The sequence below is a fragment of the Crocuta crocuta genome, unplaced genomic scaffold (assembly GCF_008692635.1).
Source record: "Crocuta crocuta isolate KB4526 unplaced genomic scaffold, BGI_CrCroc_1.0 scaffold258, whole genome shotgun sequence".
In the NCBI taxonomy this organism is placed as follows: Eukaryota; Metazoa; Chordata; class Mammalia; order Carnivora; family Hyaenidae; genus Crocuta; species Crocuta crocuta.
In genome coordinates this window covers 4,634,917-4,654,467 of record NW_027532842.1, presented here as the reverse complement: position 1 = coordinate 4,654,467, position 19,551 = coordinate 4,634,917, and the positions used below count along the sequence as shown (strand labels likewise).

The 19,551-nt window shown below is 50.8% G+C and overlaps 1 protein-coding gene across 1 annotated transcript in view; it reads left to right on the top strand.

Moving 5' to 3' along the window:
* Nucleotides 1-15,149, top strand: part of ATP8A2 (ATPase phospholipid transporting 8A2) — a 468,564-nt gene extending 453,415 nt beyond the window's left edge. Inside the window, exons 35-36 of the mRNA XM_077745423.1 lie at nucleotides 3,268-3,359; nucleotides 9,274-15,149. Of these exons, the coding sequence (XP_077601549.1) occupies nucleotides 3,268-3,359; nucleotides 9,274-9,371 (190 nt within the window). The 3' untranslated portion in view covers nucleotides 9,372-15,149. The remainder of the gene's footprint in view (nucleotides 1-3,267; nucleotides 3,360-9,273) is intronic.
* Nucleotides 15,150-19,551: the final 4,402 nt, after the last annotated feature.

Here is a 19,551-nt window from a genome sequence, read left to right as displayed (position 1 = left end):
TATTTAGTTCATTTTTGTATATGATTGCAGGTAAGGGCCCAACTTTATTCTTCTGATGTAGAAATTCAGCTATTCCAATACCATTTACTAAACAGACTATTCTCTCCTCATGAAATGGTGTTGGTAACCTAGCCAAAAAACTAGGTGCTTAATTACATTACATTAATTCATATGTCTATCTTTATGCCAGAGCCACACTGTTTTTATTACCATAGCTTTATGTTAAGTTTTGAAATCAGGAAGTGTGAGTCCTATAATTTTGTTGTTGTTGTTTTCAAGATTATTTTGGCAATTTGGGGTCCCTTGCAATTCCCTGTGAATCTTCAGACACATTTTTCCATTTCTACAAAAAAAAAAAAGACTTTTGGAATTTTGCCTGTTTTTATTAGAACTTCCAACAAATTCATCAGACAGAAGTGGTGAATACAGGCTTCCTTTGCCTTGTTCCTGATCAGAGAGATAGCTTTCAGTCTTTCACCATTGAATACAATGTTAACTGTGGGTTTTTCATAAACGAAAAGGAATTTATGTGCTGTGTTGTATTTCCCTTCTGATCATAATTGCTGAGTATTTTTTATTATAAAAAGGTATTGGTTTTAACAGATCCTTTGCATCAATTGAGATGATCATGTGTTGCTTTTCCTTCATTCTATTAATGTATAGTATGCGGATTGATTTTCATATGTTGAACCACCCTTACATTCCTGGGATAAATCTTATTTGATCATGGTATAATCCTTTAATTATACTACCGAATTTAGTTTGCCAGTGTTTTCTTGAAGAGTCTCTCTCCTTTTTTAAACCAAAACCTCATAGATACAAATTGCTTTTCCTCGTGCTAATTTGTACTCCTTTTTTTCTTTTCTTCCCATTATTCAAAATTAAGCAAATATTTGGTTGTGTTTCCTTCACCTTTTTTCCAATGTCTTGGTGAGTAGATGGCTTCCACAATATGTGTAGATGATAGAATACTATAAAGGGCAAATGTTATGATCACCCCTTTCTATCTTGAGTTTTTTCGACATGATTGTTCATGAGACGTTTTAATAATGGTCATTCCTAATGCTTTCTTCTTCTGCAAAGAATAAAGTGGGAAATTGGGAAAATAATATTACTTGATGTTTCGACATTGGAGCACATAGAGAAGCCAGGGGCTCAAGCATCTCCTCTAGAGTGTTCTGTGAGCTCTGGGACCCTTTATATCACCCAAACCTTTGTCAACTCAGCTGCCACTTTAAGGGCCTCCAGAAAAGGTTGTTTCTAAGGACGGCAAGACTTGAGAAAGAACAGTTCTGTGATCATGTTTTGCAGCCATAATGTTTTCCAGTAATTGGGTCAGGGGAATAGAAATTATTCACAGAAACCAGATAAAGTCAATATGGTAGATGGAGCTGACTCAGGACTTTTCCAGATGCGTAGAAATGCTCGGTGCAATATGAACAAAGAAAGGCTTTTAATACATAATCAACTTCAAAAAGGACACAGAAACCTTGGTGCCAAAAATAGAGACCCACAGAAGCCAGTAGGCCACAGGGGAGATAAAGCTGAGGAAGGGACATCAAACCACATAAGGCTCAGGGACTGAGGGTTCAGAGATTAATGTAGGGGGAGGAGATAAAGCCTCAGCCCCACGTGAGATAGAACTCTATGCGTAAAGCTACAAATTTTGTAGGGCTGCTATTTTAATGAAACAGAAGCTAGAAACATTTTCCTCACCAGCTTGACAAAGCAGCAGTGGGGAAGAAAGAATTACCCACTAGAAACTGGAAGCCCATGCTTATGTATGAGGTCCAATTTTAGACTCTTCCCCATGCTACAGGAACTAAGCTAAGATAATATAAAAATTGGTGTAACCCATAGAATCCTGGCAGAGGCCAAGCAAATCATTCCGCAGCATGATTTCATAACTTGAGCACACACAGTGAATGAACCACAGTGAAGGCGGGTCATGGAATACCACAGACATTTATTGGCCCTCCCTCCACACCCCCAAGAACAGGAGATGCAAGGAATGTCTGAAAGAACCTGTAAGATACTGGAGAAAGAAGATATGGAAAGAGTAAAATAGTATCTGGAAGATAGATAAACTCTTGTAGACAGGAGAAGGGTTCTAATTTAAATTAAAGCATGCCAGTCAGGTTAATAATAGTTTAGGTAAAACCAAAGGAAGAAAGGAAATGGAAAATGTAGAGGAGACGTAGGGATGTGGAAGACAGGATTATATGTATAACAAGCTCCTGAAGAAGAAAATCCAGAACTGAGGACAGGCAGTATTCAAAGCGTTTTCCATACATGAAGATAAACTTTTGAGTTATAGTGATTTTCCAGGTCTGAGCAGCTGAGCAGGATTTAAAAACAAATCTGGGCACCTGGATGGCTCAGTGGCTTAAGCGTCTGTCTGACTCTTGATTTCGGCTCAGGTCATGATCTCACAGTTGTGGGTTTGAGCCCCGCATCGGGCTCTGAGCTGTCAGCACAGAGCCCAGAACCTGCTTCGGATTCTGTGTGTGTGTGTGTGTCTCTCTCTGCCCCTTCCCCGCTCATGCTCTGTCTCTGTCTCTCAAAAAATAAGTGAACATTAAAAAAAAAATTCTTTTTAAATCCAAGCCCTTTGGTCTCCCTGGGCATTTTAAAGCACCCCCTTTCAGTTTGTCGGAATAAACAGCAGCTGTCCCAGAGCGCAGCTCCATATTTCCTTACGACCGTGGCATCCTTGGAGGGAATCCTTTCCGGACAGGCAGGAAGAGCTCCTAATCCTTGTCGATTTTCACTGGGTTTCAAACTAGCAGGTTGTGCAGAAAGAGATCAGTCTCTCGCAGGGGGGCCTGAGGCACCTCGGGGAGGCCCTCGTCCTGGCATATTTTATTGGCTCAGGGAGAGGCGGCTGCAGGTGGGACTGAGGCTTTTAAGACCTGTACCATAGAAAGAGATCACTGCTTGCAGAAGTGTCTGGAAAGCCAAGGGTGGGCCGGGTATGAAAGGGCACTTGTAGTGCACTTCAATTAAGGGGAAGGCCGCGTCCAGAGGCGTCACGTACAGGACAGACTGGAAACAGAGCGCCTTTTAGAAGAGGGAGCAGTGCACTCAAGGCGTCGAGATAGCATCTCCTGTAAATAATAGAGCTGCTTGCCAAACTGGACATTTTTCTTGACGTGAGGAGGCCTTTACCCCCCTGTCTATTTTATTTCAAAACCTGAAGTCCCCGGGTGAGGCCCCTTGAGAGGCACCCACGCGAACCGGGACTGACCGCTTTTGATCTGCCCGCAGGATGAATGAACGTGACCGCCTCCTGAAGAGGCTCAGCAGGAAGACGCCCCCCACTCTCTTCCGAGGAGGCTCCCTCCAGCAGTCTGTCCCTCGTAAGTACCCTCACCCCACTCCGCCGGGCCAGACCCCAGTGACGCGCGGAAGGCCGGAGGCTCCGTGAAACCCTGCCGGCGCTGATAGGGTCGGGGCGCCTTGCCAAGCCAGAGCCCCACATCTGGACCTGGAATTTGTGTATTTGGCTCCAGGCAAGTGAGCTTGAGTCTAGGTAACGCCCTGGAACCCAGTCACATGCCTGGATGACAGAGCCCTGTGACTTAGAATCCTCATGGGGCCGCCATCTTTCTGTCAGCCTCCCTACAGGATTTTGTTCTCAGGCTCAAGCGATATCCCCCCAAGGATAGTAATATGTGCTGTTCTATGTAATATTAGCATATTAATTAAAACAGTGACGATCACTGGGGGAAAAAAAATCTCTGTACTCTTCCCAGGAAGGCAGCCTCCACATCCAGGATCCATGCCCCTACTCGACACCAGAGGCCAGGCTTGCTTTCTCCTGAAGGGACCTGACCCAAGCAGGGGTCAGTGGGGGTGCGCCAGACCCCAGAGGAAGGGCGGGAGGCCATGAAAGAGAGATGGGTGGCAGAGCTTGGGGATTGTAGGCCTATTTCAGCAATCCAGCCGCTCGGCTCCCTGTTGAGGGGTGTTATTAGCAGAGGTTTCCTTGGATTGAAGGGGAGGTTACCTGCCTTCCCCAAGGCGCAGCCTGTTGGCACCTGTCATCTGCCACCTGCTTCTGCCCCTCTGAACCCCGCCTCTTCTCCAGCACCCCTTCTCTTGCACACACACGTACCATCTCTTCAGCCGACACTGCCTCTTGCTTCCCTTTCTGTCCCCCTGAGGTGTTCAGAAGGAAACAGGGATGGTTTAGGAGCAGTGAAGAGTCGTTGTGTCCATGGTGACAGGTATTGAGGGTCTGTGTCAGGCCCAGCTGAGCTCCATCCATCAACAGATCTTTACAGACTTCCTAATGGAGAGAAGGACAGGGATGGAGGCCTCTCCTCACTTTCCCACATGGAATACCAACATGGCAGGCACCAAGTTCCATGCCTCACATGCTTCGTGTCCCACCCCAGGAAGTAGGCTGTGTCAGCCCCAAGAGCGCCTGGCGTGCTTAGCAGGGCCCAGCAGCCTGGGTCACAGCCACGGTCTCTCCGATCCAGGAGAGAGGTTGAGTCAGGTCGCTTGATGGCATCATCCAGGGAGTGAGGGCTAAGGGGTGCCGCTTCTGGAGCTGGGCTGCCTAGGGGTCCTGTCCCAGCGATGTCACTTTTTTGTGTGACCTTCCACCTCTGTGTCTACATCTGTAAAACGTAGTTGCTGTCGGAACTGGGTTTGGAGGGGAGAATGAAATGAGATCGTTTATACAAAGTGCCTAGCACAGCACCTGACACTATGGAGCCCAGTGAATGTGAGGTCTTACACTGGTTGAGTAACTTTGGGCAACTTACATATTTCTCTAAATGTCTGTTTCGCCCCCGGGGGGCAAAAAGAAGTAGAACAATACATGTCTGACACAGCCTTTGTGAGGCTTCAGCGCGATGTATGTGCAGCAGCTTCTGCACAGCGGGCACAGAGAAAACGGATCCCTGTTCTGTAAAGGAGGACCTCAGGCCGGGCTGCCTCTCTAATAAATGTTCCAGATTAACCCTAGATGCACATATTGAGATGTGATGCACATATTGAGATCAAAGATCGAGTAAGAACTCTTGCGGAAGAGCCATAAAATGTCTTCCAGTAACTGCCAAACATTTGTCTTAACTCTCGGTACTTTGAAGGATGAAAGAACATTCTAATGAACAAGTGTAAGAAATCAAAAAAACCTCTAAAATCACGCCACATTAAAAAAAAAAAAAAACATCCAGCGACTAGTAGTAAGAAACCGATTGATACCGGCACATTCTGTACACGGGGAGACGGCCATGGAGCAGTGAGAAGTGGTCCTGGCCTGTGAGAAGGCCTGCATCCTCCTCTGAGCACCCCCAGCCCAGGTCTGTCCTCCCGGAACCTGGGGGGAAAAGTCTCATCCTGGCAGGATTTTTAGTTCCTTCCGGGCCCCCACCATGCAGTATTTATAACAGATCAGCATTTTCCTACAGTCTCATCTCCTTGTCGTCTCCATGGCCGTCCTGACTGCTGTCGCTTTCAGGAATCTTTTTCCAGACAGGGGACTTCTGCTTTCATGAAGATGTTATCAGAGCTACCTAAGGGGAGCTTTATTCCAAAATAATTTTTCAAAATGACACAGTTTCACGGGCTTCACCAAATGTTCTATCAGGAGAACACAAAGCAACGAAGATGCTCTCCACCCTTCCAACCCCTTTCCCCCACCCCATTCCGCCCCCCAGACTATGGCTGGAGGATTTAAGGAGGAGGTGCATTGGGAAGCCATCCAGGGGAAGTTTGTGAGTGGGGTCCATCGAGGGCTTTCCCCAGAGCCCCGTCGTCACTTTCTGGCTGTCAGGACTTCCTGAATGATGGAGCGAATTGGGAAAGGCTAAGAGCCAGGAGGCTTCCTCTGAGCCCCCCATTCGGATGCAAATGGCAGCTACTTGTTCATTGGTCAGAAGCTGGTGACCCAGTGGGGCATCCCTGTCCGGCTGAGGGGTGCGGGCCGGGAAGGCACAGGCTCGGGGGTGGTCATAGTCACTGTCGCCCCACTAAACACTTTTCCCCTCACGGCCCTCCCTCCCGCCAGGCCTGGTTTCTGAGAAGACAGTATTGTATCTGAAGCAGGGAGACAGCCCTGCCCCAGGGTGGCCCCGGCAGGCCATCCCCCGTTCCTTCTCGAGTCCCGAGTTCCCTTCAAGTCTCTGTTGAGGCGAAGAGAGTCTAGCGAAGAAGGTCTTAGTGCGTAACGTTCTGGAAACACGAAGGTAGACGCGGCCAACGGGAAGTGCCGGGCAAGCCCTCTGGTAGTGACCTGTGGGCGCTCAGCTGGCCCTGGGGGGAGAGACTGGCTGTTGGAGCAGAAGGTCCTCTCAGATGGACATTGGGAAGCCCTTCCCAGTCTGGACTGGATGAGTCATCCTGAAGGCGGCCACCGATGCCCTCCAGCCCCAGGGGCCACGGGCGGGGTGTAAATAAGGGAGACAGGGCTTTTCTCCTTCCACTTGAGCAAGGAGCAGACACTTCCGAGTGCTGAGGTACCTTTCCCAGAGGACACTGCCAAACAATGTGGGTTTTTACATCTCAGCAAGTCCCCTTCATTTCTCCGTCTCTGCCAGGAACGCGCCCCCCCCCCAAAAAAAAAAAAAAAACATCAAAAAGCCAGAGAGTAGGTATTCTATTCAGATGGGTGGCTGTCACAGGCTCCCTTCTCTTCCGGAATGGAGGCGAGGCTTCCTCCGGTGGTGCCGAGGGTGAACTGGCCCTGAACGAAGAAGGGGGTTCTGTGGCCTCGCTTGTGTGGTTAGCCGTGGAAAAGCCTGGCACCCACGTGGAGGGTTGGAGCTCAGAGGGAACTTGGATTTCACCTGGCCCAGGCCCTTTATTTTACAGAACAGTAAACGAAGAAGACCCAGAGAGCTTAAAGAACCCCCGGCCCCATGGCCACGTTACCACTGGGCCAGGACTAGAACCCCCCACCTTCTGCCTCAGGCCCTGGGCCTCAGGATGCAAGCTGAAAGCAGGGCAGGTGGAGAAAGCCGCCTTCGGGGTGGAGAGCTCAGTGGGCGACCTGCCTGCCACCAGACTGGCTGGAAGAGCGCTGACAAGGCGCCCTCATTGCTTGGGACGCAGCCACTTCTGCCGGGTCGACGAGCGCCCCCCGGGGCGTGGCACCGCAGGCCGCGGCAGCTGCTGCGTGGCCCCCTCAGGAAGACATCGGATGTTGACGACAAATGTTCCCATTAAAAGACTGGGGATGAAAAGTGCCCAAGTTGGCCACAGAACACAGCCTCGTGACCAGAGGAGACGGTGTTATTTGCTAGATTTTGCTTTGAAACATCCCAAGGCAAGGTGTCTGGTCTAGGACTGCGGTCAGGCCAGAGAGCTGCACAAAGAACACCTTGTGCCGGAAGGGCCCCAGCACCCGGGACGGAGGGAGCCGCCCCTCGGAAGCCCGACAAGGGACGTCTGCTCTCCCCTGGCTCTCAGTGACCAAGCCCCTCGCTCGGAGAAAACCCAAATCAGAATGGAGGAGAGAGGAGGCATTGCCTCTTCAGATCCCGTGGAGCCTCTGAAACCTCCTTGTGTGGAAAGCCATTGTGAAGAGAGTTCAAGTGCACTGCACCCAGCACCCCAGGGCCTCCCGCCCCAGGCCAGCCCCTGCGTCCCAGCCCAGGGGCCCTGCCTGCTCTCGGACCCCGTCAGATGGGCTCACGCCAGCTGCCACACGGTGTGATTTTTTTCTTGGTTTGCGGATTTGGTTTTGTTAGAGATGGAGGTGAGCCGGTGGACGAAAGCCACCCTGTGGAAGATTCCTTTCTGTTCTTATCCTTCACTTGTTCTTCCTACACTCCACCCGCCCCTGCCGTCCGGCCCATGGCCTCAGCTGCCTCCCAGGCCACCTGTGCAGAAAAGCCCTTGCCTCCCAGGGTGGCCGTCCTGAGCCCTGGGGTTTTCTCAGGTGGTGGCCGGGAGAGCTGGGAAGCCAGCCCGGGCTCAGAAAGTCTGGTTTATGAAAGTCTGGCTTACGCAGAGTACAGAGTCACCCTGGGCGTCTCTTGCGGGAGCGTCTTCCTCTTCCATCCCCATGAAGACCCTGTCATACATTGCCACTATCTGTCTTTACAGTTCCGGAACTCTCCTCTGCAAGCCAAGTGTCTTAGTCAAACAGTTATCACCAGGAGGTAATGGATACAAGGACACAATTTCTGATTTCTTTTTCTCCTTTAAAGAGCAGAACAGTGAGCTAACGCATCCATGGATCCATCATACATACCTGTGGATGGGAGTCACCATTGTCAGACCTTCTACCGGGCGGTCCTTTGGTCAGAGTGTCTCATCCAGCTGTGGGGCTTTTCCACACACACCCCCGACCCAGAAGAGTTAGCCGACAGAGACAGTCTTGTAAACACTCCTTCTGTGGGAAGGACCCTTTAGGAAGGAAGGACCCACCCCGGGCTTTCAAATGCTAAACTTCTCTCCGAACTAGACATGCAGGAGAGTGTGGGTCCCGCAGAATTGTAGGCTGGGTTTGGCTCCCAGTGCTGCCACTCACGAGGTTTATGTAATCACCCTGCCCCTCAGTTTCCCCATCTGTGAAATGGGAAGAATACTACCTAACTGGTAGGGCCTTTGCGGGGAATAAATGGACTATTTGTGCATAACACACGGAATGGCTGGCCACACGTAGCATTTAATGACTGTTGGAGGCTGCTGCTGGTATTGTTGTTATGATTGGTGAGAACCGGCCTTCTGTGGCCCCGTGGCCTCTTGACTTTATCTTGGATCTTGTTCTTTCTTTACACAAAAGTAACTGCACCGCACTTTCTTACTGCCAGTCCACATCAGTCCAACTGAAAAGCAGGAATGCTGCGAGTGTCACGCGCACGTGGCCACTTTTCACTACTGGCGTTGGGTGTGTGCTCCCCGGCATGGTTGCAGCTTCGTAAATTACCTGGCCAGCCTGCGGCTTCAGGCAGAGCGGGACACTTCCGGAGCAGAGCAAGAGGCGGTTGGGAAAGTGCAGGCATGGGCGGGTGACCTGCTGTTTGTGCTTCTCTGGCTGAGCCCGGGCCACCGCCTGAGCCCTTCCCGCCCCAGCAGCACTGGCCAGAACCGGTCAGGTCCCCCCAGCTCAGGCCTTGCCCTGCCCCACCCCACGCTCGGCTCATGTTTCACATCCGGGCCACAGGTCTGTCCGTCCCAGGCCCCCACCTACCTAAGGCCAGTGAGCCCAGCATGGCAAAACTCAGCTGCAGGGCCCCCAAAAGAGCCTTGTCTTCCAAACCCAGCGTGCCCCCCATTCCCCTCCTAACCAGTCCCCCGGTGCTCCTCTTGCAGATGGGTACGCCTTCTCTCAAGAAGAGCACGGAGCTGTTACTCAGGAAGAAATCGTACGCGCTTACGACACCACCAAAAAGAAATGCAAGAAGAAGTAAGAACGTGAGTTGTCCTGATTGGTCCCAGGAAGGAGATGCGGTTCGTGGCACGGAGTGTTAACACAGCTCTGGCAGGAGAGACTGGTGTCAGCAGCCGAAACACCATGCGACACATTTCCGTGGCCTTAGCCAACCGGTTTGGTAGTTATCCAGTCCCTTGCAAACCTGCAGTAGCCCCCACAGGGGCAGCCATCTTTTCCCCGTCCTGCGTGTCTGCAGTGCTTGGCCTCACTTCCGTTTACATCGTCACTAAGCGTTCGACTTGCTTTGTGAGGTGTGAAATTAAAGACGTTACGTTTCACCAACGTTTACACACCAGTGCTAGCTGTTCTGGGAGAAAGGCAAGGGGGTTTGATGTTGCGTGAGAAACCCCCCTGGTGGGCTGGCTGCGGGGGCACACTTGCTTCCTGTCATGCTGACTCACAGAATTAGGTCCACCGGGTAGCATGTAAGCTTCATTGTAGGCAGGCTGATGTCTCGCTTTGATTCCTCTGTTGTGTGTGTGATGTGGGCATAGACTTCTTGATTGCAGTGACGTCACAAAGGTGTCTGTCAGCATGGTAGCCCTGCGAAGGCTCACTCAAGCACTTATTGGAGTGTGCTCCCCAATTACAGCAGGGCAGACGGAGGGGTGCGCCAGGGTTCTCCTGCACCCCTCCCGGGTGCTTCTGTGGCCCACTGGCCTTCGTCATCTCAGACCTTCCGCATGGCTGACTGCTGTGCTCCTCGCATGGCCACCGGTGGGCAACCCAATGAAATCTGCCCTACTTCCTGTTCTAGCACAGATTCAGAGACTGAGGTGAGAAACCCACTCTTCCACGCTACCCTCTTCCTCCTATAACTAAAAAGAAGCATAGCTCTCCCGCATACACTGGGAGTGTTTGTCTGCCTCTGTCCCAGGACAGAGAAGCCCGTAGGTCAGTGTGTGGTGGCATCCCTCCACGGTCCTGCCCTGCCCAGGCTCTTAGTACTTGTCCCCCAACCTCCAGGCCCCTGGACTTTGGCATCCACTTAAATTAGACCCGCACGTGCTTTCTTGGGAGTTCGGAGCACATTTTGGATTTTCACTGTTGGGGAACCACTGAATTTATAGCGTGTCTCCCCCAGTGAAGGGACACCCCTGTCCCTCTGCCACTCTAAAATCAGAGAAAATGCATGAATCCAGTGGGAGAGTTGGGGATCCTGAGGCTTGGTGGAGGAAGAAAACCATCAAAGGAGAAAGCAAGAGGCAAGGCCACAGAGACACTGGGAGGAAGGCGCGAAGGACATGGCAGCCAAGTCTCAGTGGAGGCTGGACTCACGCCCTGCAGCCCAGGCAGTTGGGACCATCAGCCTAATGCAAGCATGAGGCTGCACGAGACGTTGACGTGCAGTTTTAATTGAAAAGAACTCCAGACATTTTAAGGAAATGCCCATCTCTGTATAGAGGAAGTTTCCTCCCTTATCGAGTAGGTGTTAGAGCCTCTCGGAAAGTCAAGTGTCCTGAATCTCAGGCAAGGAAGAGAAGCGCTGAGTCACCGACTTTCCAAACTGCCGCCTCCTAAATTTGGATGGAACTTGTGAGCCCTCGGGCATGAATGTGAGCACGTGGAGCCCTTCATAAATGACCAGCCTGGAGGCATGCTCCCTCCTCCCCGCTTTGGTTGCCAAGCCAGATTTCTGGATGGCTTAACATAAATACTTCTGGGCAGCTGTTACTGCTTAAAATGGCACAGCTCTTCAGCGATGGCTGGGCTAAATGGGGAAATAAAACAATAGTGCACTTTGCTTCCTTATCCTTTATTTTTGGAAGTCCACATCTCACTGGGCATTGTAATAACAGAGAGTTATGATTTGCTTTGACTAAGAAAACTAATCCTTTACTCATGACATGACCAGGATTCAGAGAGGGCTTACAGGGAAGCAGAATACAGTGAGGCTTAAAAAATTGCTGTTCCCACCTCCCCAAGACGCTAAACCGTTTTTTAAATGCTAGAGCACCCAGCGAGATGAATCACGGAAGGGCTGTCATGCAGGAATTACATGCCCCCCCCCCAAAATGTGCCTGTAATGAACAGGACAGACCAAGGCAAATGTCTTTATTGGACACCCAGAGGATGATGTCCTAAATGCATAGGAGAAATGAACATTTGAATTGAATGTGCATTAGGCATCCTGACCATTCGGTTTCCTTTGGAACGAAGCCTGTCTGGAATGGGGAACTCAAACTCATTCTTTGTCACACTCTTAGTTCTTTCTTTAACTTGAAGCCTTCAGAATTAGATTTTTGAATTACTCGTGTGTGTGTGTGTGTGTGTGTGTGTGTGTGTGTTTGGGCTTTTTGTTTTTTATTTTTTAAAAATGCAGCTCAGATTTTCTGAGGTTTTAGTATATATTCCAATTCTTTTGAAAATGGGACTAAGCAGTCTTTGCAGTTATGAAACATGCACACAGGAGAAACCATTAGATGGGATACCTTTCTGTTCTCTCGCGCAGCTACGTTCTCTGGTAGCCACATGACTAAATTGGGCTTCGAGGAGAAACAGCTGTCACTGTGTGCGATGTATAATATTTAGCCGTGGCCAGCGCAGCGGCTGTGTCATCCGTCCTCTCTTCAAAATTGAGGTCAGAGTGTCACACACAGCCCCTCCCCAGGGAGCAGGGTGGACTGGAGTAAGTTGCATACTCTAGCTGTCAACTCAGTGGAAATGCCACATGGGACTTGTCACTCCGCCACATGGTAAGTGACATACAGCCTGGCAGGTCAGACTTGGTCAGCACTACATGGCCTATAGTAGCAGCATCCACCGAGGCCCGGCCCTGGTCTGGTTTATACACAGGCTGCCGACTCTCATTTGAGTCTGTGTTCCATTCTGGCTGACTCCACAGAAGGAAAAGACCGGCCATTCCACGCCCTGAGTTTTGAGTTCCACTACATACCAGCACGGGCGGGCAAGGGCGGCTCTGGAAAGCGCACCTTCAAAAGGCAGCATAGGAGACCAGACTAAACCAGCCGTTTCTGCTCGGCTGTCTGGATTAGCGCTTCGTTGCCGATCAGAATGGGCTTTGTCACAATTTGGGGATGTGGCTGATGTGTCCATCCTGTCTCTCTGCAAAATAGTCAGGGCTTCTTGATCAGCTTTATGTTCTCCCATCTCCCAAAAACGTGATCATTTTGGGGGGAATCAGTAGAGCTTACAAAACCCGCGCTTTGGAGACAGGAGATGCCGTCGCTTTAACATCCACGGAGTAATATCCTAAATCTTGAACCTGAGTTTTGGCAGGGCAAGGCTGGGAATTCTGTTGGCGGTTTCTTTCCCTTGACAGGGCTTCAGGTCTTGTAGGGAGCTGGCAGTGACAATCAGTGATAACTTGTCAAGAAGCAGTGAATAGTGAAAAAAAAAAAAAGCACGTATGAGTAACTAATGTCTAAAATGCATATAGATGTATATATTATAGGCGTTTAGACGGAATTTTTTAAAAGAAGACTATAGTCCATAATCTATATCTGTTACAACAGTGGCCCTTTATCTCCTTTTTTGAAGAGGATCTTCTATCATATTTCTGTTCCTAGGGATTTATGTCTCAGACCACAAGTCAAGTAGAATGTTTGCAAAATTCTGCTACAGGATGAGGTAGTCTTTCGTCTTGAACATGTGAAGGAAGTGTGCACGTTTCAGCTGGCATCCGGACCACTACCAAGGGTCATTGTCCCAAAGTAATTCAAGGAGTGATTTCGCCTCAGCGTCTGAAATGTAGACTTCGTCTCCTGGAGTCCGTAAAAATGGCGGACAGGGGGAAATCTGGTTAAGCAGAACCCGAAATAATAACCTGGCAAAGAAATGAGTTTATGGGGTCAAATTAAAGGACGGCACCCCCCCCTCACATCCATCAACTACTTTCTTCATGCAAATGCTTATATTAGCAAATACAGTAGTGATAGAGATGGTGGAAATAAAGCCCTCCCCACTAAAAAGGAAAGGCAGACATCCTTTGGCCTTGTTGCGGGTTTCTCCATTGGCTCAACGTGGTTGTTGGTCTTAGTATGGCCTTGGGAGAGATTATTTAGACTCATCCTAGCCAGTTTCCCATCCTCAAAGGCGAGGAGGATGGTTACGGGGGTTTCCATGGGGTTGTAGAGGTGAGAGTTCAAGATCCCCCATGATGGTATATTAAGAAGCGTCCCCAAAAGGAATAGACCCGGAATACTCGATGTGTGGTAGCCTTCATTTATTTTTTTTCTTAGCATCCCAATAGGGTGCTCCTGTGCAACGGTACACATTTCCTTCGATAGTACCTGAGCTTCGCCGAATGCCACACCTCAACTTGCACTCCATTTGAAGCTCTCTCTTAGCTTGTTGGATACGACCTTGGCAAACCAGGATGCAGCGTTCCATGCAAAAGGCCACTGAGGCCAACATAGTGTTCAGAAGCTACAAAAAAGGGGGGGGCAGAAATAGGGGGGCTCGCTCACCCTGCTACCCTGCCCCAAGCAAAATTCAGGGCTGTTAATTCTGACAGACACCTGTGCTCCCCTGACCGAGAGGGGACAAAAGAGTGATTCTTTTACACCCAGGCTGGCTCCTTTTCAATGACAGTCTCTCACCCCAGTTGCCTCCGAGGCATCCACTCTGCTCCTTCTCTCAGGCTCCCGCCCAAGAAAAACACCAAGCTCACAAGATTAGCCCATCGGCATTTCTTCTGACCTGGCTAAAGAAAGAAAGGAGATGTGTTCCTTTTAAAAATCAGGAACGGAAGTGTCAGGTGGCTTTGATTTATGACAGAAATAGGAAGAAGAAAGTTGAGGTAATAGCGCTCTCCAAACAAGCCTGCCCAGGAAACCGAGCGGTCAAGAGAGCTTATCAAGAGCCTTTTATAGGCAGGCTCTTCTGTGTGGCAGAGAAGGGGCCAGAAGGAGGGGGGAAGCCTGAAGGTGAGGATGTGAGCCCACTTGCAATGGGATTCGATTCAGCCATATCCGTAAAGATAGCCACGCAGCTACAGGTGGATTACTGAACACCGGTTTAAAAATGGAAGAAGAGAATCTGCCCTCCCGTCGGGTGTCTCTCCTTCCCTCGAGATCCCTGCACAAAGCAGCTACTTTCCGGGTTTTTCGTGAATAAAATCAGTGCGTGCGCGGACACACGCATTCCTCCACCTTCTTTCTCCCGCGTTGCCAGTGATCGCCGAGTTCAGAAGCGCGCCCCCTGCTCCCGCGGGGGCCTCCCTCTGCAGGGGCCTTGCTACCAGCCGCCGCCAGCCAGCTGCAGGGGTGAGGCCCCGGGGGGCCGCCAGGAGCAGCGGGGTCTGAAGCCTGCCTGCAGTGTCGTTGCTGCAGGCCCCCGAATTGCTTGAGTGCAGCATCTTTGTGGTGTCTTTCTCCTGCGAGCAGAGCCACGTGCCCCGCTGCGTGCCGTCACGTCTGTGTTCCGATTGCCTAAATATTGTTTGCGACAGGGAGGTTTTAATCTGGTTATGCAGAGGGGATCGGGGCTGTGGGGGCACGTTTAATTGGCTCCCAGCAGAGTAGCGAGCGCGTCTGTGGAGTGTGGGGATTTTTTGTTCCCTCCCTCTAGAAGTGTTACCATTTTCACGTCTTGTTAATGTCCCCTGGTTGTTAAATTACAGCCGCACATTACAGCAGAGCCGGGTGCCCTCCTGGAGTGAATACAAATGAAGGGCATTTACTTGTATTTTTAGAGGTTTGGGAAAATGTAGTGATTTGTGGCTTTGATCAATCCTGTTGACTGGTATATGTCTGCACAAACCTGTTTCAAATAAATCTTTTGTTAAAGTAAATGATTGGACCGTGTTTCATTTTGGAGTTTTTCTCTCCCACTAATAAGCGGCTACTGCCACAGGGACGTGGGACACTAATACAGAGGTTTTGTCTGCAGGTACAGGCGATGTCTGCGTCCTGCCTAAGGAGACGCTGTCCTGTGGCAGGCGCGCAGGAGAATCTGAATTGTAGATTAAATTGAGCTCTGCGAGTCCAGGTCCCTTTTATGAGAAGAGGGTCCGAGAGGCCACACTGAGTTGGGACTGATCACGCAACGGAGAGAATTGGACACAGAGGGACTCCTCCCGTCAGTCACTGTACTTGCCTTGGTTTAATCTCGGCGTCCCTGCAAACTGAGGCGTGAAACGTTCAAATTCTCTTGTCCAGCAGGAAATTACAACACCGTCATTGAACACGCCACCCTGAACGTATGTCGCCTTGGCATATTGATTATTGGAACTGAAGGCCATTGAGAAACAGCAGATGCCGGAAGGGCTCTCTGATCTCCCCCTTCTACCCAAAAGCAGGTCACAGCATTGAGAAAGGTAGCCTCCCTGCACCAAGAAGAGAAGAAAGTTCTCATCACTGGGGGCTGGGGGTCGACGCCAGAATGGATCTGTACAAACTACTAAAGTAACCCTGACCTCCCATGACCCCCCCCCCACGTATTAATTTCCCTGTTTACCCCCGCTATGGCCCAAGCTGCTTTGTCCAGTCACATCCCCACGATTTGTCTTCCTCTGTGTACAAGGTATATAAGCTTCTGGGCCTAATGGCTTCTTGGCTCTCTTCCGAAGATTCCCAGGTACACATAAAAATATTAAATACATGTGTATGCTTTGCTCCTGTCAGTCTGTCTCATGTCCGTTGAATCCTTAGGCCACCCACAGACCCTGAGACGGTAGAAGGAAGTTTTTTCTTCCTTGCATAATTTTAAAGAGAGTCAAGGAGACACCTTCCCGTTCCCTGTAGGCTTGAGAAGCCACTTTGAGGTAAGCATCCACCGCCTCGGGGTTCCCTGGGCTGCAGAGGCCTCCGGGGGGGGGGGGCAAGTGGGAGCTCCACGGCCCAGACGTCGGGCTTGGGCGCGTGGAGACCGGGGCCTTCCTCGCTGGAAACCGGCCTCGGGCTCTGGTTTATCGCCTGCCTGCGTGGCTCTGTTTGGGCAGCTCTACCGTTCACCCGTCTGCAGCAGGGCCAGATGGGGGTGGAGGACAGAAAGGCCAGGAAGCCTGCAAGAGGCTGAAGTCTGGAACCCCCACACCTCTTACCTGCCCACTCCAGATTTACTACCGATTCCCACAGCGGACTCTGATTCCTCCCCGATAGTCTCATTAGAACAGAGGTTGCCCAGTCATGACCTCGGTGGCCACATTCCCAGGCACGGGCAGGGACAGGCAGCCGGGCCTCATTCGAGGCAGAGAGCTCTGGGCAGAATGGCCCGCTCTACACAGGCCCAGCCTTCTTTTCGTTAAATCACGCAAAACTGAAAATGGTTTAATACCATCAGTAGCAAAGTGTTCTATTCCAGACCTGTGCCGTGTGTGCTTGGTCGGTTCTACCAAATCTGTCTTTGCTGCTACAGATTTTTTTGAAACGTCATCCTTCACTTGTGCTCAGTGGAATAAACTTGAATCATTGAGAGGCCATTAGCAGCTGGAGACAGTTTCCAGACCCTACATTTCTGCCTCCAGCACTACTCTTTGGAACCATTTTCCCTCTGAAAAAGACTCGGGCTGCTTTGAAAAATCATTCAGATTCAACTATTTATTTTCAACATGTTTGTGTAAGAGACCCATATAATGTGAGGGACTGAAATGTGGATCAGGGCAGTGGGGCACATGACGGAAGCCCACTCCGGCCTCTCATCTACCCCTTTCTGCCTGCGTTCTGTTCCACGCGTGAATCTTTCAAGGGAGCTTGCCAGCAGTTGTTGGAAAGGCAAGCCCTTGTTGTAACGGGGACTGTGGATGAGTCTGGGGCTTTGTGTTTTCCCCAAAGGGGACACATACCAAGCACCAAACACAGTCCGGCTCACAATCATTAGGCTTTCGTTTATTCAAAGTAGGCCGGACACATGAATAAAATGACTTACAGTTCTTGAGCGTGGGCCCCCAGACTCCACGTCCAGCCGTTTGCCTCTTCTGACACTGCACTGTCCTTGACTTCAGATTGCAGAGCGATGGAAGCTCGGAGAAAGGCGCACAGGGACCCTTAGCGCCATGACCCTGGCCTGAGCCGTGAACGGGCAGGCTCTGTCCCAGTGGCTTCTGTGTAATGGCTCTTAGCATTGTTGACACTGAATGCCAGCTCTAAAGAAAATGTGTTTTGATTTGAAACACCCTAACTGCCAAGAAGCTTACGGATTTTCTCCCGACTTTCAAAAGAGCAGTTGTGCGTAGATTAAGTTTCCTTTGATTTAAAACTCTTCTGCTGACCTAACACACCTTGCCCGTGGCCGGGGGCGCCCCTGGTTGTCACCATTGCTTTCCAAGTGGCCTTGAATGGAGGGTGTGAGTAGCTGCCGTGGGCCGAAATAGAACAGCCCTTTAGTCACGAACAAAGCTGTTAATGTCATTTTTCCCCGCTTCCCGGTGTCCTTGAGAAAAGCCACCTGCAAATTACTTACCAAAAACATGGCTGCAGGAAAAGCCCTTGGATTCGTTTCACTAGTGCATTTAAAACTGAATGGGGGGTGGGGGGAGACCCTTACTCAGCCGTAGAAGAAGCCACCTCTAAGTGAAGTTCTTTAATACCTCGGCTGGAAAATGTTCTCACGGGCCCTCACCTTCCAGTCTGCGTGGGGAAGAGTCCCCGTGGGCTGGCTGCCGACGACAGGCCCTCAGGAGCTGGGGGCAGAGGCAGCCCCACACACCAGCTGGCCTGGTGCCCGAGGGAGACCCGTTCACACGTGCAGGAGGCCCCCGAGCCTGCGTGTACAAAGCGCACGTGCACATGATCACGCACACACCTCGGCTCTGCGGGAAAAGGGGGGAGACACAAACATACATGAACGCGAAGGAAGGAAAACAGTCCCTTCTTAAACCTGAGAGCACAGCAAGGCAGGTGACATGATGCCACAGGAAGGGTCCAAGGACTTTAAGCAGCTGCTTTTTTTTTTTTTTAATTTTTTTTTTTAATGTTTTTGTGTATTTCTAGGAGAGAGAGAGACAGCGTGAGCAGGGGAGGGTCAGAGAGAGAGGGAGACACAGACTGAAACAGGCTCTAGGCTCCGAGCTGGCAGTCAGCACAGAGCCCGACGCGGGGCTCGAACCCACGAACCGCGAGATCATGACCTAAGCGAAAGTCGGACGCCTAACCGACTAAGCCACCCAGGCGCCCCAAGGCGGTTCTTATATGAGGCGGCCAGGGGAACGCCGGCAGCCATGTGTGCCAAAGGGAACTGTGTACCAGCCCACCTGACTGGACAGCCGGACGTTTGTCTGAGAACCTGGGGCCTTTACTGCTACAACGCTGAGGCCCCTGCTCCCCAAGAAGGGCCTCCATGGGGCGGTGCCGTTCAGGTGCTGACGGGCCTCAAGCAAGAACCTGCTAACAGCCTTGAACTCTGCACATCCCAGGCAGCTTCAGCTGGGAGGGCTCTCAGACCCCCTTTCCCACGGCCCTTGGGAAGAGGAGCTGTTTCCCAGCGCAGGGGGAGGCTGTGTTGAGACGGAGTGGTGAACCACACCCCGTCCTGGGCTCCGGGGCTTGTGGTCCCGGGGTCCCGGGGCTTGTGTCTGGGAGAGACAGACCGTAAACAGAAGATCATCCGGCACCGTGTTGGGCAGCATAGATCTGGTGGCTTAGCTTGGGCTGCTACGGCAAAGATACCGTCGACTGGGGGGCTGAGAAGCAACAAATATTGATTTCTCACCGTTCTGGAGGCTGGAAGACGGAGGTCACGATGTCTGGGGGGAGCCCTATTCTTGTGTCCTTAAGGCAGCCGGGGCTGCTAACCTAGGAATGATTGCAGCACGCCTAACGTGTGGAGAGAGATGCACGCATTTCCGGAACCAAGTGTCCTGTGGATGATGTCCAAGTGGGGCTCCTCACTCGACATCCCACTCTACAGCACACCAAGGCCACTGACGCGCATTGTACGCCACCGCATACAGTGCTCTCTAAAGGGACGTAGAGCCATGACGTTCTAACACAGCTCGAGCTCCTTTTCTCGTAGTCGTAGAGATGGATGTGGGCTGAAATACGAGTTGTCGAGCACCGTGTTTATAACCACGTTGGGAAAAGGAGAAGCCAGTGAATCAAGTGAGCTGCTGACACTTCTCAAGAAAAGATGGCTGAGCGGATTTTGATCCTTAGATATTCAACAAAGGCGTCTTTCTGTTCCAGTACGTCTTCCATTAGATATAAAATTTCTTAACATTAAAACTAGTATGGAAGGATTGTACTGGCTCAAAAAAA